The 27,700-nt window shown below is 28.6% G+C and overlaps 1 protein-coding gene across 1 annotated transcript; it reads right to left on the bottom strand.

The window, feature by feature from the left end:
* Positions 1 to 3,921: 3,921 nt before the first annotated feature.
* On the bottom strand, positions 3,922 to 15,991 carry LOC124432619. Its single transcript, XM_046981630.1, has 4 exons — positions 15,950 to 15,991; positions 5,241 to 5,996; positions 5,121 to 5,148; positions 3,922 to 5,030 (listed from the first exon to the last, which is right to left on the bottom strand). The coding sequence occupies exons 1-4, from the start codon at positions 15,989 to 15,991 to the stop codon at positions 3,922 to 3,924; spliced, it is 1,935 nt and encodes a 644-aa protein (XP_046837586.1).
* Between the last annotated feature and the right edge of the window lie 11,709 nt (positions 15,992 to 27,700).

Below are 27,700 nucleotides of genomic sequence, written 5' to 3'. Positions count from 1 at the left end.
AAAAGGATAATGAAGATAATAACTTTCATAACGATAATACTAATAATAATAATAACGAAAATAACGATAATAACAATAATATTAGTAGTAATAATAACACTAATAACAATAATAACGATTATAATGATATTAACAATAATAATAATAAGAACAACAAATACGATAATAACGATAATGACGATAATAATATTAACAATAATAAAAATAATAACGATAAAAACGAAAATGATAATATTAATAATTATAATAATAAATACGTTATAGATGATAAAAACCATAATAATAGTAGTATAATAACAATAATAACAATGATAACGTAAATATCGAAAATACTCACGATTATAATAATAACGATAATAACGATAACAATACTAACAACACGATAATAAGGATAATAAAGATAATAATAATATTAATTACAATTATAATGATAATAAAGGTAATAGTAATAATATTAATTATGATAATAACAACGATAATAACGATATTAACGATAATTGCAATAATAATAATAACGATAATGACGTTAATAACCATAATTATTATAAAAATAAAAACCATAACAACGATATTATCGATTATAACGATAATAATGACAAAAACGAAAACAATCATAACGATAACAGAGACAATAATAACAAACAATAATAACGATAATAATGATAATAAGTATAATATTACTAATAATAATGAAAATATTAATAACAATATTAATATAATAATAATAATAAAAATAAGAATATTAACGATAAGTATGTTAATAACGATAATAGTGATAACAATAATAACGATAATAACGACAGTAATAATAATAATAAAAACAATAATAACAATAACAATGATAAAAGTGATAATATCGATAATTTAGATAATAATAATAGTAATAATAACACTGAAACAATAATGATAATAATAATAATTATAATTATGATAATTACGATAATAACGATTATAAGTATAGCGATAATAACGATAAGTGCAATAAATATAATAACAATAATAACGTTAATAATTATAAAAATTATAATAATAATAACGATAATAGCGACAATATCGTTAATAATAGTATTAATAATAACAATAAAAACAAAAATAACGAAAATCGCTTTGTTCCCGATTACAATATTAACGATAATAACGTTAATATCGGTAATAATAATATTAATAATGAAAATAATTTCGATATTAACGACAATAACGATAATTATAATAATAATAGTAATAATAATAATAATAATAATAACAATAATATTAATAAAAAAAATAATAATAATATTATCGAAAATAACGATAATAACGATAATAATGTAAGTAATAATAACATTAATAAAAATAATAACGTTAATTAGGATATTAGTATAATAATAATAAAATAATTACGATAATTACTATAATAATGATAATAATTATAAGGAAAATAACGATAATAGCAATAATAATAATTTCGATAATAACGATAATTAAATAACAATAATAACGGTAATAACGATAATAATAATAACAATTGTAACGAAAATAATGATAAAAACGACAATAATATTGACGATAATAACGGCAACAGTAATAATAATAATAACGATAATAACCTTAATAACGGTAATAATAATAATAATAATAAGGAAAATTTCGATATTAATAACAATAACGATAATAATAATAATAATAGCGATAATGACGATAATAACGATAATAGCGATAATAATATTTTTCTTTTTTTTTTTGATGGTCTGAGAATGCTTAACTTTACACACTGACCCTGGGACACTGGAGGAATCCTTTACCATTTGGGTCCCCCGTTACAGTCCCTGTAGTGTCGGGCTCACCGTTGGAATAGGCACTACCGACTAAACTCAAATCCATCCTAGTGGCATGTTGAAACCATCCCGGCACCGTCATGTGACATAACTTCGGGATGGCGCCACTACATCAACTCCCATTAATTGGACTCCCTCAATTCGGCTCTACGTGGCAGGAACCTGGAGCAACGTTGGTGGAACGTCTATGGGCCGCCCATCTTCTTCTTCTTCTTATGTAAGAGCGCCCTCAAGTAGTAGGCAACCAAGTACCACTCCTTCTGCCCTCGCAGCATTTTTCTACAATGATTTCCGGCGAGATGTCTCCGATATTCTGCTCCAAGGCTAATCGTTCGGCGCTCCAACGTGCACATATGACAATTGTGTGGTGGGCGCCGTCGACGGTTAAGTCGCCATAGGGGCAGTTGCCATCTGCTGCTTTCCTCATCTCTGCGAGGAAGGAGCGGAATAAGCCATTCTCAGTCAGGAATTGGGTGAGATAGAAATCTACCTCTCCCGCCTCCCGGTTTAACCAGTTGTCAAGTCGACCGATGAGTCGGGCTGTCCATCTGCCCCTAGTTTCCTGCTCCCATCTGCTTTGCCAGGTCTCTATGCTGGTAGACCTGGCAAGCCGTGATGCCTCCTCCTTACCCAAAACGGACTTCTGCTGGTGGACAAATTGTCTCTCCTGGGCAAGTAGATCTATCGGAATAACCCTCGCGACCACTAGCACAGCGGGTTCAGAGACCGTGCGGTAGCACGACGCGATTCGGAGAGCGCCCCTCCTCTGTACCGCGGCTATGCGCTTGCGAAAATTCTCCTTTCGCAGCGCCTCGGCCCATACTTCTGCGCCGTACAGCATCACTGCTTCGCCGGCACGCATGAGTAGTCGCCTAATGCACGGCCTGGGGCCGTTGACATTGGCCATGAGTGTGCCCAGCGTGGCAACTACTTTTGCCGCCTTGTCAGCTAATCTTAATATATGCTCTCCGTAAGTGAGTTTGCAATCGAGGGTTACTCCTAGGTACCTGACGGACGGCTTCGACTGGATCGTCGCGTCTCCTACAGTGAAACTGCGCACGGTGTTGATGCGCTTCTTCGTTAGTAGCACAATCTCTGTTTTTTGGGCTGCTAAGGATAGCCCGTGTTCTTCCATCCAGGAGATGACTCTGCGCATTACCTGGTTGAGCAGCAGCTGTGCCCACTCCGCGTCTCTTGCTGTTATGACAACTGCAATGTCATCTGCGTACCCAACCAAGAAAGCACCTTAAGGGACTGCCATACGAAGGATACCGTCGTAGAAAATATTCCAGATATCCGGTCCTAGTATGGATCCCTGAGCTGCCCCCGATGTCAATTTCAAGCCTCTTGGACCATCGTCAGTATTGTATTCTAAGAAGCGCTCGTTTAGATAATCCCCTAGTGTTCGGAGTAGGTACCCCGGGACTCTGAAATTACGTTCGAGCGCTTCCATTGCCAAGTCCCACCTGACGGAGTTGAAGGTGTTTCTCAAGTCTAAGGTGGCCAGCAGACACAAATGGCGGGAATGGTGATTCCCTCGCTCCGTCATTTTAGCGGCCGTGACAACCTCCTGACCTGCGTGGATGGTGGAGAGGCCGGATAGAAATCCATACTGGCGGACAGCGAGATCCTCTGCTGCCCTCACGGCTGCGTGCAGCCGTGGTCTAAGCAGCTTCTTCAAGCTTTCAATAAACTTTCCAGCCGTTTCGAGCATACAGATGTGTCTGTATGACGAAGCTGCATCTGTTGGACCCTTGCCCTTGCTGATGAGCACAAGCCTCGCTTTCTTCCACGGGGCGGGGAAGATGCCCTCCCTGAGGCACATGTTATACATGTTTAGCAAGAGTTAAGGGTGACTCTCCGCGACGGCTCTAATTAATTCTCCTGGAAGTCCGTCAGGTCCTGGAGCTTTCTTCTTCCGCATAGATGATGCGGCCCTGATTAGCTCTTCTTCCGTAAATTGTGGCGCCTCTGTTATGCCAGGAGCAGCCATACTAATCTCTCTCTTCGGCTGTGAGGGGAATAGAGTATGCACGATGTATTCCAACGTCCTCGCGTCCTGAGGGATTCCTTGCTTTCGTGTCCCCAGCTTACTTGTGACGATCTGTTACTCTAATCCCCACGGATTTTGATCGACTTCCAGGCACAGCTCCTTCCAGCACCGTCGTTGACTGGCCTTGATGGCCCTCTTGAGAGCTTTTTTGGCCGCCTGATACTCTGCAGCCAAGGGAGCAGCGTCGAGGTCGCGTCTCTTCGCACGTTGTGCTACACGCCGTAGCTTTAAGCACTTCTTACATAGATCTGCGATCTCGTTCGTCCACCAGTATGCAGGACGCCCATGCAGTTTCTTTTTCGTCTTTGGCACCGCTATCGTACGCGCCTTTTCGATGAGCTGCATAGTTGCTGCAGTAATCCTCCTGGATTGCGCATGTGGTGATAGACTCGCGGAAACAATTTGAAGGGATCTCCATCCTTCATTTAAGACCGTAGACAGCCTCTCTCGATCCAATTTTGCAATGATCCACCGGGGGGGTCTTACTGGGTTTGTCACGGCTGGTTTCCTATCGTGTACATCGAAGAGGATGTACTGATGGTCGCTCCCGGTATTATCCTCAATTACCCGCCAGCCAGCGACTTTTGCCACAAGTTGTTCGTTGGCTAGAGAGACGTCCGGGATCGTCTCTCTGTAGCGAGGCCTACGGAAGGTTGATGTCGAGCCTGTGTTGAGTACTGATAGCTGTAGTCTCGACACCAACTCCATGATACGTTCTCCTCTGGAGTCCGGCCTGGCCACCACCCATTCGAGAGCTTTTGCGTTGAAGTCTCCTGCCACGATGAGATCACCTTGCCTTTCCCGCAGTGCGTCTTCCAGATCATCTAATTTGGTCTGGAAGTCGTCTATCCAGTCGCTCGGGGTGAGGTATAAGCTCACATAAGTCGCCGATTTATGTCTCACCCAAACGTAACCGCGTCCGGATCCTTGATCCGACACATGTATTTGTCGGGGATCTGGGATCCAGATGGCCGCGGTGCCCAATTTGTCTGCGTACCATCCTATTCCTGCTCTGTCCTGGTACTGTTCGCTGATTAAAACAATATCAGCTTGTTTCTCAGAGTAGAGCTGGGTTAAGAGGTGGTGCGCCGTCCTGCTCTTATTAAGATTACCCTGAAGTACTTTCATCTTGTCTTCCTCTTGTTGGCTGTTGCATGCGCCTCCTGAAAAGCTTTACATGCCCTTGATCCCGCTAAGTGCTTCTTAGGATCATCCTCGCTAATGGAGCATAAGTAACAAGTAGGCTCGCTTACCTAGCATTCTTTGATTTGGTGCCCTGTGCTTCAGCAGAAATGACAAAACTTGCTGCTATCAGGGCCCTTGCACGAGGCGCTATAGTGACCGTAGTCCAGACAGCGGTAGCATCAACTCACTTCCGTTCTTTGCCTAACCCTGCAGCTGACGAAACCCACCAGCACTCGGCTGGCCTTTAAAAGCTTCCCAGCTGCTTCCTCTTCTAGTCTGACGAGGGCTAGGCGCTGTTGTCTCGCGTTGGGATTCGTCAATTTCACATCTAATTTTCCCGTGTAGTCTGGCAGGGTCCTCTTTAGGGCCTCCTCGACTTCCACCACAGATGTGTAACAATCGCAGTCTCGTATCACGAGCATAGCTCTAGGAACCAGTTCCGTGATGCTGCTCGTTTCTCCTACTACTTTCCTCAGAGTTTCAGCGAATGAGGCCCTGATATCCGCGGTGGTCCTTTTGAGTTCGAGGAGAACCCCGCCGGTTCTGGTCTGCCGGACCGATCTAACGTCTACCCCTGCAGCGATCGTCTTAAAGCGCTGGTGAATAGCTCCGACTACGTCTGCGTATGATTTACCATTCGCAGGTTTCAGGAGGATTGCGTCCGGCCTCGTTCTTTTTCTCGGCCTGTATTCCGATTTGCTCGGCTCCTTTTTTTCCTCCTGTGGGTGTTTCGTTGCCTTCTTTGCTGGTTTCTCTTTGCTTCTTCTCTTATTGGCGACCTCCGACCACATAGCGTCTTCGGTCGTCGTCGCCTCTTGCCTCGGTTTTTTGAGGCTTTCATCAGGCAACTGCGGCGGGCTTGTAGCTACTCTCTTACTTGCGCCGTACTCAGTTGCAGAATTTCCCCAAGGGTTCTGAGAAACTCGGTCGAGTTTCCTCGCTACCTAATTGACCTCATTTCGAGATTTGTAGATGAACACGAGACTATTTATTATCTCCTCCAGTTCTAGGAGTCCTTCCTTTATCATGTTGTTCACATTTTGCTATCTCGCAATAGCCAACTTCATATTTGCAAGGAGGAATTTCGCTTGCGCGAGTATCTCTGTTTCTCCACCTTGTGGTGTCCCTTTCGTAAGCTAGAGCCAACAATAATAATAATAATAACAAAAATAATAATTATAATAAAAATAACAATAATAGTAATAGTAATAATAATAATAATAATAAGAAGAAAAATAATAATAATAATATTATTAATAATAAAAATTTCGATAATATGAATAATAACGATAAGAACCACATTAATAATAACAACAATAACGATAATATCGATTATAACGATAATAATAATAATATTGAAAACGGTAATAACGATAATAATAATAACAATAATAAGGATGAAAAGCATAATAACGATAACAACGAATATTAACGATATTAAAGATAATATTAATGATAAGAACAATGATGATAACAATAATATCGAAAATAATAAAAATAATAATAATAACAATATTAAAAATTATACAGTAATAACAGAATTAATAATAACTGTAATAACGAAAACAGTATTAATAAAATTAGCGATAATAACGGTAATACCGATAATAATAATAATATTAATAATGATAATAACCATATAAACGACATTAACGATAATGATAATAACGATAATAATGATAATAATGATATAAACGACATAATTATAATAATAATAACAATAATAGGAATAATAATGATAATAACGATAATAAGGTAAATAATAATAAAAACAATATTTAGTAGAATAACGATAGTAATAGTGGCCAAGTTAGCAATAATAACAATAGTACCGATAATAACGCTAATAGTAATAATAATAATAACGATATTAACGATAATAGCGATAATAACGATAATGACGATAATATCAATAATAATAATAACAATATTAACGATATTATCAATAATAATAATAATGATAATATCAACAATGACGATAATAACCATTATAACGTTAATAATAATAATAATCATATCGGTAATTACGATAATAACGATAATTACAAAAGAATAATAATAATAATAGAGATAATAACGATAGTAACGACAATATTACTAATAATAATAATAAAAATAATAATAACATTAATGAAGATAATAATGATAATATTAATAACGATAAAAACGATAATAAAGATAATAACAATAATAATATTAACAACAATAACGACAATATTAATAATAGTAATATCTATAATGAATACAATAACGATAATAACGATAGTAATAATAAAGATGACAACGATAATAACGATATTAATAATAACAATAATTACGATAATAACGATAATAATGATAATAGCGATAAATACGAAAAAAATCATAATATTAACGATGATAACGTCAATAACGATAAAAACGGTAACAATAATAATCATAATAAAGATAATAACGATTATAAAGAGAATAAAAAAAATAATAATAATAACGATAATTACGATAAAAACTATAATATCGAGAAGATAATAATGATAATAGCGACAATTACGCTAATAACGATAATAATAAAAGATATAATTACGATAATAAAAACAATAACGACAATAATAATAATAACAATAATAAAGATAATTACGATAAAAACGAAAATAATAATAACGATAATGAAGGTAATAAAAATAATAATAACGATAATAACGATAATAAAGATAATAACGACAATAATAATAATAAAAGTTATGATAATGATAATAACGAAAATGACGATAGTAATAGTAGTAATAATAACAATACTACCAATAATAACGCTAATATCGATAATAACTATAATAATAATAACCAAAATAACGTTAATATCGATAATAATAATTAATATATTATCAATAATATCAATATGAACGATAATAACGATATGAATGACAACAATAATTACGATAATAACAATAATAATGACAATAACGATTATAATTATAATAATAATAGCAATTACAACAATAATAGAGGTAATAAAAATAACAATAATAACGATATTATCGAAAATAATAATATAAAAAAAACGATATCAACGATAATAACATTAATAATAATAATAATACTTACGAAAGTAAGGATAATAACGGTGACAACGATAATAATAATGACAATAATTATGATAATAACTATAATAACGATTATAATAATATCGATAATAACGATAATATTAATAAAAATAATAACGGTAATAACGATAATAACGATAATAATAATAAGAATAATATATATATAACATTGATATTAAAGTTAATAACGATAATAATTATAACAATAATATCGATAATAACGATAATAATGATAATAACAATAATAACGATATTAACAATAATAATAATAGTATTAATACAGATTATTACGATATTAAAGATTCTAACGATAATAATAATAACGATAATGACGATAATAACGATAATAAAAATAAAATAAGTAGTGATAAATACGTTAAAAACAAAAATATTAATAGCAATAATAACGATAACACCGATAATAATGGTAATAACAGTAATAACAATAATAACGATAATAACGATAATAAAGTTAACAATAATAACGATGATAACGATAATATTAATAATAATAGTAATAAGAATAATAACGACAATAACGATAATAACGATAATTAAAATAATAATAGTAATAACAATAATAACGATAATAACGATAATACTGATAAAAATAATAAAAATTAGTAATGACAATAATAACTATAAAAACGAAGTTATCGATAATAATAATAAAAATATTTTGGATAATAATAATAATAATAATAAAAATAATAACGATTTTATCGATAATAACGATAACAACGGTAATACAATAATAATAATTAAGATAATAACGTTAATAACGACATTAACGATAATATCAATAATCATAAAAATAACAATAATAACGATATTAACGATAATGACGATAATGATAATAATAATATTAATAACAATAATAACGACAATAATATTAACGATAATAAAGGCAATATTAATAATAATAATAACGGTAATAACGATAATAAACATAATAATAAATATAATAATAAAGATAATAACGATATTAACGATAATAACTACATAATGATAATAACGAAAATAATAATAATAATAATAATAATAATAACGATAATAAGGATAATAACTATAATAATAACAGTAATAATAACAATAATAAAAACAATAACGATAATAACGATAATAACGATAATAACGATAATAATAATAATAATAATAACGATAAAACGATTATAATAATGATGATAACAACTATAATATTTATAATATAAATATCGATAGTAACGATAATAATGGAAATGGCGGTAATAACGATAATAATATTCATAATTATAGCAATAATAACGATATTGACAGTAACAATAATAACAATAATAAAATAATAATAATAAAGATAATAACGATGTTAAAGACACTAACGATGATAATAATAATAATAATAACAATAATAACGTAATTAACATTAGTAATAATAATGACAAGAACGATAATAGCGATAGTAATAATAACAATATTAAAGATAATAATAATAATAATAATAATAACGATAATAACGACATCATCGATAATAATAATAATAATAATAATAATAATAATAATAATAATAACGATAATAACGATAATAATAATAAGAATATTAACGATACTATTGATAATAATTTTAATGACGATAATTATTATCATAATAATAACAACAATAAAGATAATAACGACAATATTAATAATAATAATATAAATAACAACGATAATAACGATAATAATAATGGCACTAATAACATTACTATCAATAATAACGATAATAACGATAATGACGATAATAACATTAATTATATTAAATATAATAACGATTATATCGAAAAGAAAAATAACAATATTAACGATTATAACGACAATAATAATAATAATAATGCAAAGGATAACGATAATAACGGTAATAAAGCTAATAACGATAATAATAATAAAAAAATTATTAACAATAGTATCGATAATGACGATAATAGTAGTATTGTTAATAACGACAAAAACAATATTTACGATAATAATAATAATAATAATAATAATAAAGATATCAACGAAATTAACTTTAATAACGATAATATCGATAATATTAATAACATTATTATTGTTAATATCGATAATAACGTTAATAACGACAATAATAATGATAATATTAACGATAATAGTAATAATGAAAATATTGGTAGTAACAATAATAACGATAATTACGATAATAACGATAATAATATTAATAATAATAAAGATAATAACGACAATAAAAATAATAATATTAATAACGATAATAACGTTAGTAACGATAATAACGATAATAATAATGACGATATTGACGCTAGTATTGATAATAATAAAAACAATATTAACGATAATATCGATAATAATAATAATTTTAACAATAACATTAATAACTATAATAAAAATAACAACTATTACAATTATAAGAACAATAACAATAATAGTAATAATAATAAAAGCGTCAATAACGATAATAACGATTATAATGATAAGAACAATAATAATATTAACAATAATAATGGCAATATTAATAACAATAATAACGATAACTACAATAATAACGATAATAATATTAATTATAATAAAGGTAATAACGATATTAGCGTTAATATCGATATAAAAATCAATAATAATAACAATAATATCAATAATAACGATAATAACGATAATAACGGTAATGATATTAAAGATAATTTCGATAATATCGATAATAATAATGACAATATTAACGATAAAAATTATAATATTAATATTAATAATAGCAATAATAACGATAGTAACGATATTAAAAATAATAGCGATAATAATAATAATAATAATAATAATAACAATAACAATAACGATAATTAGTATAACGAATATAATAATAATGGTAATGTTAACAATAATAACAATAATAAAGATAATAAAGATTATTACGATAACAATATTAATAATAATATTGAAAATAGTAATAATAATAATAATTGTAATATCGACAAAAACAATAATAATAATAATAATAATGTGGATATTAACAATAATAACAACATTGATGATTGTAATAGTAATAAAAATAACGATTAAACGATAATAACGGTATAACGGATAGTAACAATAATAACAACAATGATGATAGTAATAGTAATAATAATAAAGATTAAACGATAATAACGGTAATAACGATAATAATCATAAAATAAATAATGATATTTACTTAAATAATTAAATAATAATAGCAATAATTACGAAAATAACGTTAATAACGAAAATAATAATAATAATAATAACTATAATAACGATATTAACGTTAATAACGATAATAGTAGACACAATAATAACGATTATAACGATTCTCATTATAATGACGATAATAAATATATTAATAATAGCAATACTAACGATAATAACAATATTAAAAATAACAATATTAACGATAATAAAGATAATAATAATAAAAATAATTACGTTAATAACGATAATAACTATTTTCATAATGGCGATGATAACGATAATAATAATAACGATAATACCGATAATAACAATAATAATAATATTAATAATAATAATATTAATAGTAACGATAATTACAATAAAAAAGATAATAACGATACTAATAATAATAATATTAATGATAATAATGACGAGGATACGATAGTAACGATATAACGATAATAATAATAACGATAATAAGGATAAAAACGATTTTAATAATAACGTAAATAACGATATCACTAGTAATAATAATAACGATAATAACGATACTATCTATAATAATAGTAATAATAATAATGATAACACCGATTCTAACTATAATAATGGTAATAATAATAACAATAATAAAGATAATAACGTTAACAAAGATAACATCGATAATAATAATAATATTAATGATAATGATGATAAAAATAATAATAATAATAACAAAAATAAAGATAATAAGTATAATTACGATAATAATAATAATAATAATAATAATAATAACAATAATAACGATCAAATCGATAATGATAATAATAACGATAAACAAATTAGTAATAATAATAATAATAACGAAAGAAAGGATATTAACGGTGATAAGGATAATAATAATGACAATAATAATGATAATAGCAATGACAAAGATAAGTATAAGAATAATAATAACGATAATAACGATATCACCGATAATAACGATAATAACTACAATATAGATAATAACGATAATAATGATAATTAACTTAATAACGATAATAGTAATATTAATAGTAATATCAATAAAAACGATAATAACGATAGACTTAGTAATATTAATAACGATAAAAGCGATATTTAAGAAAATAGTCATAATAATAATAATGATAACAACGATATTAAAGTTAACAAAGATAATAATAGTAACGATAATGAAAATGATAATAATAACGATATATACGATAATAATAATAATCATGTTAAAGATAATATGGATAATAATTACAATAAGAATAATAGTAATAATAATGATAATAGTAATAATAATAACAATAATAACAATAATAACAATAATAACGATAATTGCGATAATAAAGTTAATAATAGTAATTATATCATTAATAATTATAATAACGATAATAAAAATAATAATAATATCGATAGTAACAATATTAATGATAATGATGATCAAAATAATAATAATAATAAAAATAATGATTATAACGATAATATTGATAATAAAGATGATAATAATATAATTAATAAAATTAATTACTTTAATAACTAAAAAAATAATAGATAAAACCAAAAATGATATTAATATTCATAATAATAATAACGATAATAACGACAAAAAAATTATAATAATTAGAATAATATATATAACAATGATATTAACATTAATAACGATAATATTAATAACAATAATAACGATATAACGATAATAATGAAAATGACGATAATATCGATTTTAACAGTAATAATAATAGTAATAATAAAGATAATTACAATATTAAAGATTCTAACTATAATTATAATAACAATAATAATGATAATAGCGATTATAATGAGAAGAACGAAAATAATAATAATAATAATAACAATAATAGCGTTAATACAGATAATAGCGATAATAATAGAAGTAATAATAACAGTATTAAGAATAATAACTATAATAATGATAATAACGATTCTAATAGTAGTAATGATAATAGTAATAACAATAATAACGATAAAAACGATTTTAACGATAATAATAATAACGATAATAACAATAATATCGATAATAATAATAACAAAAATAACAATAATAACGATCATAACGAAAGTATCGATTATCATTAAAATAAAAGTAACGAAAATGATAATAATAATAATATCGATAGTAACAAATAATAATGATAAAGATGATTATAAAAATAATACAAATAATGATTAGATCAATAATTACGATAATAACAATAATAATAATAAAAATAATAATGATCATTACGTTAATAACTAAAATAATAATAGCATTAAAAATAACAAAAACGATAATAATAATAAAAAAAGTAATAACAATAATAACGATAATAACGATAATAATAATAAGAAATTTTACGAAAATAATAATAATACGTATATTATCGATAATAATGATAATAATTTTATTATCGATAATAATTATCATAATAATACCAATAATAACGATAATAACGATAATAATAAAGAAAACAAAAATATTAACGATAATAATAAGTTTAATGAGAACGATAATTAAGAAAATATCGACAATAATAATAATAATAATAATAATAATGACAAAGATTATAACGATAATAACGATAATAATATAATTAATAAAAACAATAATCACAAAAATAACGACAATAACGATAATAGTGGTAATAATAATACAGATAATGTCGATAATATCGATAATAATAATAATAATAATAGCAATAATAAGTATCATAACGATAATAGCGATAATAATTATAATAATATAAATAACACTAATAACGATAATAACGATAATATCCGTAATAAAAATATTAATAATTACGATAAAGACGGTAATCATAATATTAATAATAATAATAACTATAATAACTACAATAACGTTAATAATAATAACGATAATAACATTAATAACAATAATAACGAAAATATTAGTAGTAATAATAACGATAATAAAGATAATAACAATGATAATATTAACGATAATTATGACAGTACTAATAATTATGATAACGATAATTACGTTAATAACGATAATAATGTTAATAGTAATAGGGATAATAAGGATGTTAAGGATAATAATAAAAACGAAAATAACGATAATAACGATTATAACAATAATCATAATAACGATAATAACTATAATAACGATAATAATAATAACCATAATAACGATAATAAAGATAATAACGACAATAATAATAATAATAATAATAATAATAATAATAATAATAATAATGACGATATTAACGATAATATCCATAATATCGATAATATTGATAACAATAATAACGATAATATCGACAATAACTATAATAACGGTAATAATAACAAAGATAATATCGATAATATAGATAATAATAATAACAATATTAATGATAATACCGATAATAATAATATTAATAATATCAAAAATTACGATATTAACGATAATATCGATAATAATAATAACAAAAATAACGGTAATGTCGATAATAATAATACTAACAATAACAATATTAACGACAATAACGATAATAAGGTTTTATATTAATAACGATAATAACGATAATAGTAATAATAATAACATAATAACGATAACAACTATAATAATAATAACGATACTGACGGTAATAATAATAATAATATTACCAATATTAACAATAATTACGATAATAACGATAATAACGATAATAAGGATTATAGCAGTAGGAATAATTTCAATATTAAAAATAATAAAGATAATTACGATAATAGCGATAATAATGATATTAATAATAACTATGGTAACTACAATAATAATATTAATAATAGCGATAATATCGATATTAACGATATTATAGATAATAATAATTACAATAATAACGATAATAATAATAATCATAATAAAGATAATATAGATATTAACGATAATAATAGTAATTATAATATCGACAATTCCGATATTAACGATTATAATAATATTGATAATAACAATTGTATTGATAATAATAATAACAATATTAACGATAATACCGATAACAATAATAATAATGATAACTATGATAACGATAATACTAAGAATATTAATAACGCTAATAACGATAATAATGATAATAAATGGTAATGATAATTACAATAATAACGATAATGACGACAATAATAATAATAATAATAATATTGATAATAACAATTATAACGATAATAATAATAATAATAATATTGATAATAACAATTATAACAATAATAATAATAATAACCATAATAATAATAACGATATAGACCATAATAATCAGAATAATAGTAATAATAATAACAATAATAACATTAATAACGTAAATAACGATATTGACGATTATAATGATACCAATAATAACGATAATAACGTTAATAACGAGAATGATAATGGCAATAATATCGCTAATAAAGATAATGACGATATTAACAATATTAACGATATAGAAATAATACTAGTAATAATAATAATTACGATAATGACGATAATAGCGATTATAACGATAATAACAATAAAAATAATAATAATAATAATAATAATAATAAAGATAATAACGATAATAACGATAATAATAAGAATAATAATACTAACGATATAAACGAAAATAACTATAATAATAGTAGAAATAATAACAATAATAACAATAATGACGTTAATAACGATATTAACGATAATATTATATTGATGATTTTTATTTGATGGTCTGAGAATGACTAACTTTAAGCACTGACCGAGGGACTCTACAAGGATCCTTCACCATTTGGGTCTCCCGTTAAATTCCCTGGAGTGTTGGGCTCACCGTTTGAATAGGCACTACCGACTAAACTCATATACTTCCTAGTGCCATGGTGAAACCATCCCGGCACCGTCATGTGACATTACTTCGGGATAGCGCCACTACAACATGTCCCATTTATTGGACTCCCTCAATTCTGCTCTACGTGGCAGAAACCTGGAGCAGCGTTGGTGGCACGTCTATGGGCCGCCCATATTCTTTTTCTTTTTACGTAAGGATTGCCCTCACGTAGGAGGCATCCCTGTTCCACTCCTTCTGCCCTCGCAGCATTTTCTTGACAATGTTGTCCGGCTAGATGTCACCGAGCTCCTGCTCCAAGGATAATCGTTTGGTGCTCCAATTTGCACATATGAAGAATGTGTGGTGGGCGTCGTCGACGATTGAGTCACCATAGGGGCAGTTGCCATCTGCTACTTTTCTCATCTTTGCGAAGCAGGAGCTGAACAGGGCATGCCCTGTCAGGAATTGGATGAGGTAGAAATCTACCTCTCCCGCCTCCAGGTATATCCAGTTCTCTAGCCGTCTGATGAGTAGGGAAATCCATCTGCACCTAGTTTCCTGCTCCCATCTGTTTTGCCAGGTCTCGATGCTGGTACACCTGGCGAGCCTTGATGCCTCCACCTTACCCAAAACGGACCTCTGCTGGTGGACGAATTGTCTCTCCTGGGCTAGTAGATCTATCGGGATAACCCCCGCGACCACTAGTACCGCGGGTTCAGAGACCGTGCGGTAGGAACAGGCGATTGGGAGAGGGCCCCTCCTGTATTGCGGCCATGCGCTTTCGATATTTCTCCCTTTCGCAGCGTCGCGGCCCATATTTCTGCGCCGTACAGCATCACTGCTTCGGCGGCACGCATGAGTAGTCGCCTAATGCACGGCCTGGGGCCGTTGACATTGGCCATGAGGGTGCACAGCGTGGCAACTACTTTTGCCGCCTTGTCAGCTAACCTTAATATATGCTCTCCGTAAGTGAGTTTGCAATCGAGGGTTACTCCTAGGTACCTGACGGACGGCTTCGACTGGATCGTCGCGTCTCCTACAGTGAAACTGCGCACGGTTTTGATGCGCTTCTTCGTTAGTAGCACAATCTCTGTTTTTTGGGCTGCTAAGGATAGCCCGTGTTCTTCCATCCAGGAGATGACTCTGCGCATTACCTGGTTGAGCAGCAGCTGTGCCCACTCCGCGTCTCTTACTGTTATGACAACTGCAATGTCATCTGCGTACCCAACCAAGAAAGCACCTTCAGGGACTGCCATACGAAGGATACCGTCGTAGAAAATATTCCAGATATCCGGTCATAGTATGGATCCCTGAGCTGCCCCCGATGTCAATTTCAAGCCTCTTGGACCAACGTCAGTATTGTATTCTAAGAAGCGCTCGTTTAGATAATCCCCGAGTATTCGGAGTAGGTACCCCGGGACTCTGAAATTACGATCTAGCGCTTCCATTGCCAAGTCCCACCTGACGGAGTTGAAGGCGTTTCTCAAGTCTAAGGTGGCCAGCAGACACAAATGGCGGGAATGGTGATTCCCTCGCTCCGTCATTTTAGCGGCCGTGACAACCTCCTGAATCGCATAGATGGTGGAGAGGCCGGATCGAAATCCATACTGGCAGGCAGGAAGATCCCCCTCTGACCTAACGGCTGCGTGCAGATCTGGCATAAGCAGCTTCTCCAGGAATTTGCCAGCCGTATCGAGCATACAGATAGGCCTATATGACGAAGCTCCATCTGCTGGATCCTTGCCATTGTTGATGAGCACAAGCCTCGCTTTCTTCCACGGGGCGGGGAAGACGCCCTACCTGAGGCATATGTTGTACATGTTTAGCAAGAGCTCAGGGTGACTCTGCGCGACGGCTTTAATTAATTCTGCTGGAAGTCCGTCTGGACTTGGAGCTTTCTTTTTCCGCATAGATGATGCGGCCCTGATTAGCTCTTCTTCCGTAAATTGTGGCGCCTCTGTTATGCCAGGAGCAGCCATGCTAATCTCTCTCTTCGGCTGTGAGGGGAATAGAGTATGCAATATGTAATCCAAGCTTCCTGAGGGATTCCTTGCGTTCGGAACCCAGCTTTCGAGTGACGATCTGATACCCTAATCCCCAAAGATTCTGATCGACTTCCATGCACAGCTCCTTCTAGCACCATCATTGACTAGCCTTGTTGGCCCATTTCAAAGCTTTTATGGCCGCGTGATAAACTACAGCCACGGGAGCAGCGTAGATATTGCGTCCCTTTGCTTGTTGTCCTAAAATGACTGATCTCCTATCGTGCACAACGAAGAGGATGTACTGATGGTCGCTCCCGGTATAATCCTCTATTACACGGCAGCCTGCGACTCTTGCCACAAGTTGTTCGTTCGCTAAAGAGACGTCCGTGATCGTCTCTCTGTAGCCAGGCCTACGGATGGTAAGTGTCGAGCCTGTGATGAGTACTGATTGATTTATTATCGACAACAACTCACTGATTCATATTCCTCTGGAGTTGGGCCTGGCCTCCTCCATTCGAGAGCTTACGCATTGAGGTCTCCAGCCACAATGAGATCCCCTTGCGTTTCCCGCAGCGTGTCTTCCAGATCGTCCAGCTTAGTCTGGAAGTTGTCTATCCGATCGTTCGGGGTGAGATAAAAACTAATATAAATCGTCGAGTTGTGTCGCATCTAAACATATCCGCATCCGGATCCTTGATCCGACACATGTATTTGTCGGGGATCAGGGATCCAGATGGTTGCGGTGCCCAATTCGTCTGCGTACAATCCTAATACCACTCTGTTCTGTTACAGTTCGCTGATTAATACGATATCAGTTTGTTTCTCTGAACAGAGCTGGGTTATGAGGTGCTGCGCCGTCCTGCTCCTATTGAGATTACCCTGAAGTACTCTCATCCTGTTTTCCTCTTGTTGGCTATTGCATGGGCCTCTTAGAAAGTTTTGCAGGCCCTTGATCCCGCCAAGAGTTTCTTATGTTCATCAACGCTATTGGAGCATAAGAAGCTAGTAGGATCGCTGACCTTGCAGTCTTTGATCTTGTGCCTCGTGCCACCGCAGAAATAGCAGAACTTACTGCGCTCAAGGCCCTTACGCAAGGCGCTATAGTGACCATAGTTGAGACAACGGTAGCATCTCCTCACTTTTGCTCTTCGCCTCACCCTGCAACTGACGAAGCCGACCATCACTCGGGCGACCTTTAAAAGCTTCGCAACTGCTTCCTCTTCTAGTCTGACGATGGACAGGCGTTGTTGTTTCTCCTTGAGGATCGTCAATTTATCCTCAAGTTTGCCCGCGTTGTCTGGCAGAGTCCTCTTTAGGGCCTCCTCGACTTGCACCACCGATGTGCAGCAATCGTAGTCCCGTATATCCAGCGTAGCTCTAGGGACCATTTCCGTGATGCTGCTCGTTTCTCCCACTTCACTCGTCAGGATCTCTGCGAATGAGGTCTTGATATGCGTAGTGGTCATCTTAAGTTCGAGAAAAACCCCTCCAGTTCTGGTCTGCCGGACCGATTTAACGTCTACCTCTGTACCGCTGGTCTTGAAGCGCTGATGTATGCTCCGACTACGTCTGCGTAAGATTTACCTTGCGCAGGTTTCAGGAGAATCGCGTCCGGCCTTGTTCTCTTTCTCGGCCTGTTCTCCGACTTGCTCGGCTTCTTTTTCATCTGCTGTGGGTGTTTCGTTGCCTTCTTCGCTGGTATATCTTTATTTCTTCTCTTCTAATCGACCTCCGTCCACTTGGTGGCTTCGGTTGTCGTCGTCTATTGCCTTGGTCTTTTGAGGCTTTCTTGAGGCAACTGCGGCGGACTTGTGGGTACACCCTTAATTGCGCTAGCATCAGTTATACAAGTTGCCAAAGGACTCTGAGAAACTCGGTCGAAGGTCCTCGCTCGCTTATAGACCATGTTCGAGATTTTTAAATGAACTCGAGGATGTCTGTGATAACAAATCGATAAAAACGATAATGTCAATAATAATAACAACAATATTTGAGATAATAACGATAATAACAATAATAATATTAATAAAAACGATAATAACAAAGATAACGATAATATTAATAACGCTAATGATGATAATAATAATAGTAATAATAATCACGATAATTAGTAAAATAAAGATGATAATAATAACAATAATAACGATAACCACGGTACTAATGATAATAACGATGATATTAATAATAATAATAACTAAAAAACGATGATAAAAATTATAATAATAATATTAATGACGATAAAAAATATAATAACGTTAATAATAATGACAATAATAACGACAACAACGATAGAAAACGATAAAAACAATAACCATAATAATGATAATATCGATAATAATAATTACTATGATAAAGGTAATATCCATAATAATAATAATAATAATAACAATAATAACTTTAATAACGATAATAATAGCAGTAATAATAGCATTAATAAAAATAATAAGGAAAATAACGCAATTAAAAATATCAATACTAATAACTATAAAATAATATCGATAATAATAATAACAATAATAACGATAATAACGATAATAACGATAATAATAATATCAATAATAACGATAATAACGATATTATCGATAATAACGGTAATAATAATAATAATAATAATAATAACGATTATAACGATAATAAAGATAGTAAAGATAAAACGACAATAACGATAATAATAATAATCACGACGATATAGAAGTTAATAAAGATAATATCAATAATAATAATAACAATGCTAACGATAATATAGATAATAATAATAACAATAATAGCGAATATAATGATAATAATTGTTGTAGTAATATCAATAATAACAGTAATAGCCATAATAAAGTAATTCAAGATAAAAATAATAATAATTATAAACAATCACATCGATGATAATATTAACAATATTAACGATAACAACGACAATAACGATAGTAGCGGTAATAATATCTGTAATAACGATAATAACGGTAATAATGATATTAAAGATAATAATAATAGTAATAATATCGATAAGGCAATAGTAACGATATTAACGGCAATAATAATAATATTAGTAATAACGATAATAACGTTAAGAATAATAATAATAACAACGATAATAATTGTAATAATAATAATAATTATAACGATAATAACGATATTTACGATGGTAACGTTAATAATCATAACAATAATAACGATAATAACGACAATAATAATAATAACGAAAGTAATTATAATAATAATAACAATAAAAACGATACTAAGGATAATAATACTTACAATAATAACTATAATAACGATAATAACGATATTAACTGTTATAAATTTAATAACGATATTTACGATAATAACGAAACTAATATTAGCAATACTAGCGATAATAATGATAATAACGATAATAATAGTAATAACATTTTTAACGATAATAACGATATAACGATAATAACGATAATGATAATAACAATAATCACGATAAGAAAAATAACAACAATACTAACGATATTGATGATAATAACGATAACACTAATAACGATAATACTGATAAAAACGATAATAACAATATTAATAATAATAACCATAATAACGATAATAACGGTAATAATAATAACATTAATAACGAAAATAACGATTATAACTTTAGTAATGATACTAATATTAACAATAATAACAATAACGACTAATACAAATATAATAACAATAACAACGAGAATATTGAGATTAACGATTATAATGATAATAATAATAACAATAATACCGATAATAACGATAATAACGATAATAATAATAATCATAAAAATAATAATAATAATAATTACGATAATAACGATAATAATAGAAGTAATAATAATAATAATAACAATAATGATCTCAACAATAATAACGATAATGTCTGTAATGTCGATAACCATAATAATGATAATTACGATAATATCGAAAATAATGTTACTAATATTAACAATAATAACGATAATAGTAATAATAATAATAACATTAATAACGATTATATCGATAATAATAATAATAATTATAAAAATAAGTAAGATAATAACGATAATATGGATTATAATAATAACGATAATATTTATACGAATAATAACAATTATATGGATAATAACTATAATAATTATGTCAATAAGAACGATAATAATGATAATAACGATAATAATAGTAACGATAAAAGCTATAATAATAATAACGGTAAGAATAATAATAATAATAACAATAATTACGATAATAACGATAATAATAATAATAATAATAACGATAATAATAATGACAATAACGACATTAACGATAATAACGATAATAATAGTAACAATAATAACGAAAATAATATTATAATTACAATAATATCGATGTATCGATAATATGGAATAATAACAATAATAACGATAATTACGATAAAAATTATAACGTTTATAACGATAATATCGATAATATTATTGACAATAATAACGATAATAACGACAATAATTGGAATAATAATAACAATAATAACGATAAAAACAATTATAACGAAAAATATAATATCAATAATATCGATAATAACGATATTAATATTAATGATTATAACGATAAAACAATAATAATAATTATAAAAACGATAATAATAATAATGACTATAATAACGATAATGAAGATAAAAATAATAACAATAAGAGCAAAAATAACGATAATATCGATATTAAAAATAAGAATAAAAATAATATCAACGATAATAAAGGTAATAATTATAACAATAATAAAGTTACTAACGGTAATATAAAAAATAAATGTAACGATTATAACGAAAATATAGATAATAAAAAATATAAGGATAATAATATTAATAAAAATAACAATAATAGCTATAATAATAATAAAATTAATAACAATAATGACGATAGTAATTATAACGGTAACAACGATAATATCAATAATAATAATAACAATATTAACGATAGAATCGGTAATAATAATAATAATAATAGCCATAATATCGATAATAACAATAGAAACGATTATAACAATAACTACAATAACGATGATAATTATAATAATAATAACGATAGTAAAGATAATAATGATAATAATAGAAATAATAATAAAGATAAAAAAAGAAGTTAACAATAATAATGATGATAATAATAAATATAATAACGATAATAATGATAATAATGATAATTTCGATAATACTTATAACGATATTAACGATAATATCCATCATAATATTAAGAAACGTAACGATAATATCAATAATAATAATATTAACAATAACAATAATAACGATTCTAACGATAATAAAGATTATAATTATATCGATAATAACGATAATAGTAAAAATATGAATAACGATAATAACGACAATAACGTTAATAATAAAAAGCATAATTAATATAACAATGGTATTAACGTTAAAAACGATAATAATAATAACAATAATAACGATAATAGCGATCATAATGATAAGAACGTAAATAATATTAACAATAATAACAATAATAAAGATAATAACCTTAATAACGATGTTTATAATATTAACAACGATAATAACAATAATAATAAGAAGAATATAAACGATAATAATGATAATAATTTTAATAACGATATTAAGGATAATAATGACAATAATAATAACAATAATAACGATAAAAAAGATAATAATGATAACAACGATAATAGCGATAATAACAATAATAATAATAGTAATAATAAAGATAATAACGTTCTTAAAGATAATAACGATAATAATAATAACGATACTGACGATAATAATAATTATACGATAATGATAATAACGATAATTGCGATAATAACGATAATAATACTAAAGATAATAACGATAATAGCAATATTAATAATTACGATATTTATGTAAATAACGATAATAATAATAATAATAATAATAATAGCGATAATAAAGATAATAACAATAATTATAATATTAATAATAACGATAATAATAATATCAATAACAATGATAATAGTGAAAAACAATAATAGTAATAACAATAATAACGATAATATAGATAATAACGATCATAACGATAATAATAATAACGATAATGACGATGAATATAAAATTAATATTAACGATAATATCGATAATGTTTAAAAATAATAAATACAATATTAACAATAATATCGATAATAACGATAATAATACGATCAAAAAAAACGATAATAGTAATAAATATAATAACGATAGTAACGATAATAATTATAATAATAATAAAGTTATTAACGATATTAACGACAATAACGATAATAATAATTACAATTAAAAAGATAATAACGATAACAACGATTATAACGATAAAATAAAAACAATATTAACGAAAATGGGTAGAAAACAATGAGAATGGTAAAATAATAACAATAATAACTATAATAACGATAATAATGATAATAATAATAAAGATAATAACGATAATAATAGTAATAGTAATAACAATAGTAACGATAATAACGATAATTATAGTTTCAATAACAAGGATAATAACGATAATAATAATATCAATAAAAACGATAATAATATTAATAACGATAATAACGATTATAATAATAATAATGGTATCTATAATAAGGATAATAAAATTAAGAACGATAATAATATTAACAATAAAAACAATAATAACGATAATAACGATAGTAATGATAATTATAAGAACGATAACAACGATTATAACGGCAATAACTATAATAATAATAATAAAGTTAATAACGATATTAACGACAATAACGATAATAACGATAATTGCGATAGTGATAATAATAATAGTAACAATAATAGCGATAATAACGATAATAACGGTGAGATAATAACGATAATAGTTATAATAATAATAACAATAATGAGGTTAATAACAATAATAATTATAACAATAAAAACGATAATAATGATAATAACGATAATAATATTTACTATAATCGTTTCATCTCGCGGCAAGCGACGTATGTAAATAATAATAAAAAAGAAAAAAGGAAATAACATATGTAAACTATAGTATAAATTAAAGATTAATACATTGCCTAGCTTAAGTAAAGGGGATCAACCATCAAAATTCATATCGTTCATTCGTAGTCTAAATATTCAAAATATCCATAATTTTACCACTAGCAATATTAGGTAAGATACCTTATAAACACCTGTTAATACTAGCACTTTCTTATTATTAATACATAAAAACTTTTAAAAGAATAATAATAATTAGCTAACAAATCGGGACCTATGTTAACAAAATATAAACATATACATGCAACCCTGTAATAAAATAAACAATTACCCTAATGAATTAACGTTCAACAACCTTGGGAAATTACTGCGAGAAATTTCTTTAAATAAATGTAATAAATAATTGTGAGACATAATTATCGATTATGGCAAAACGACATCCGGTGATGTGGATTTTAACATCCTACGTTCTAAGTATTAAGAGCAACGATATCGACATTATTTTCGGAACCACACCTGCTAATAACAACATTCCAGGGCTAAGAGCTCCGAGAATTACATCCGGTGATAAGCACCGAGCGAACGCAATACTTGGAAGAGGTAATAAAGGAACGCTCGCAATGTTCTGCCCCACCACTACCGCACTTAGGCGGCACGCGCGAGCGGCGCACATGCGCAGTGACGTCAACCGGACTCGTCCTAGGAGGAGCAAAGAGCGTCGTCAGTCAGTCATCGTTTGCAACCTTACTCAACAAGTCGCAAGCTCCTAGACTTGAGTCTTAAGCAGTCATTATCCAACTTAGAATTTTACGCTACAGTTTATCTTTGTCAATTAAATAAGTTAGAATACTTCAATTGAAATTAAAATTAAATTTTATAACAATAAAATAACCGCGTTCGCCTGTGGAACATCATCCAAAGGTGTAATTATTCAGTGTACTTTAGTGAAATATTTAATACAAAATTAAGTTAAAATTGTTATTGTTAACCAGTGCGTGATTTCTTTATATCCAAATATTCATCCATCCTTATTGCTCGGTGAGGACGAACCGCACGAGTATCCTCCTATAAAATTGTAGTTTCGGTGAGAACGCTCCGCACGGACGAAACTTTTACATTTCTCTCCTACCTCCAATCAACCATCTATTCCAAATACCTGCCCTACTAATCCCGAAGTTATGTCGCGGTGGTAGAAAATAACAACTACGTCGTCTGTTAAAGGAACTTTACCACGAAACCGATATTTATAACGATAAATTGGGTGTGGAATTATTTGAAAATGAGAAAGGAAATTTTCCCTCATTCCACCTATTTCCCCTGCAGCTCTCTAGAAGGTGGGTGCCTCCACTGGACCTTCCGATTTTTGATCCTAGGACCCCCAAATATCTGGAAATAAGGCTCCACCATCAACTTGGGTTGTCTTCCCAAGAGATAAGAGAGCATTTGAAATATCGATTCGACACTCTGTTGGGTGCCAATCCCGAGCAAATTGAACTGCCCAGACAAATAAGGACCGAAAAGGGCACAAATCACCCGCAAGGGTCGCAATAGCATACTTACTTTGGAGTTAGCTCTTTTAAAGTACATGGCTTGTAAGACGTAACAATAATAATAATAATAATAACAATAATAACTATAATAACGATAATAATAATAATAATAAAAACGACAATAATAATAATAACGATTATTACGATAAAAATAAAAGTAAAAATAACAATTACAATAATAACGATAATAATGACTTTAATAACGATAATATCGATAATAATAATAACAATATGTACGATAATATCGATAATGATAATAACGTTATTAACAAAAATAATAATAGCAATAATAACGATAAAACCGATAATAATGATAATAATAGAAATAAAAATAATAACGATAATAACGTTAATAATAACAACGATAATGACGATAATAATAATAATTATAATAACGATGAAAAAGATAAAAATGACAATAATAATAATAATAACAATAATAAAAATAAAGATAATAACGATAAGAACGATAATTATAAAAAAATATTAATAACAATAATAACGATTATAACGATAATATCCGTAATAACAATATTAATAATGATGATAATAATATTATCGGTATAATAATAATATGACGGTAATAATAATAATAATAATAACAATAATAACGATAATAAGGACTATAACGATTTTAATAATAACAATAATTACGATAATAACGATAATTTCTATTAAGATAATATTAATAATAACAAAAATAACGATAATAAAGATAATTCCGAAAACAATAATAGTATTAATGACAATAAAAATAATAGTAACTATAATTATTATAAAAATAATAAAATTAATAAGAATAATAATGATAATAACGATAATAATAATAATAATAATATCAATAATAATAATAATATTAATAACTTTAACAAAGAAAATAATAATAATTATAATAATTGAAACAATAATAACGACAATAATTATAACATTAATAACGATAGTAACGATAATTACGGTAATAATAATAATAATAATTACGATAAAAACGATAATAATAACAATAACGATAGAATAGTTAATAATAATAACAATAATAACGATAATTACAATAATAATAATAGTAATAATAACAATAATAACGATAATAATAATAATAAAATTAATAACGATAATGACGATAATATCGATCATAAAGATAATAACGTTAATAAATATAATAATAATCAAAATAATAACGATATTATCACTATTAATAATAGCAAGAATAACGATAATATCAATAATAACGTTAACA

The sequence above is a fragment of the Vespa crabro genome, unplaced genomic scaffold, assembly GCF_910589235.1.
Source record: "Vespa crabro unplaced genomic scaffold, iyVesCrab1.2, whole genome shotgun sequence".
NCBI classification, from domain to species: domain Eukaryota; kingdom Metazoa; phylum Arthropoda; class Insecta; order Hymenoptera; family Vespidae; genus Vespa; species Vespa crabro.
The sequence above is the reverse complement of the archived record's forward strand: the minus strand, read 5'-3'. Positions and strand labels throughout refer to the sequence as shown.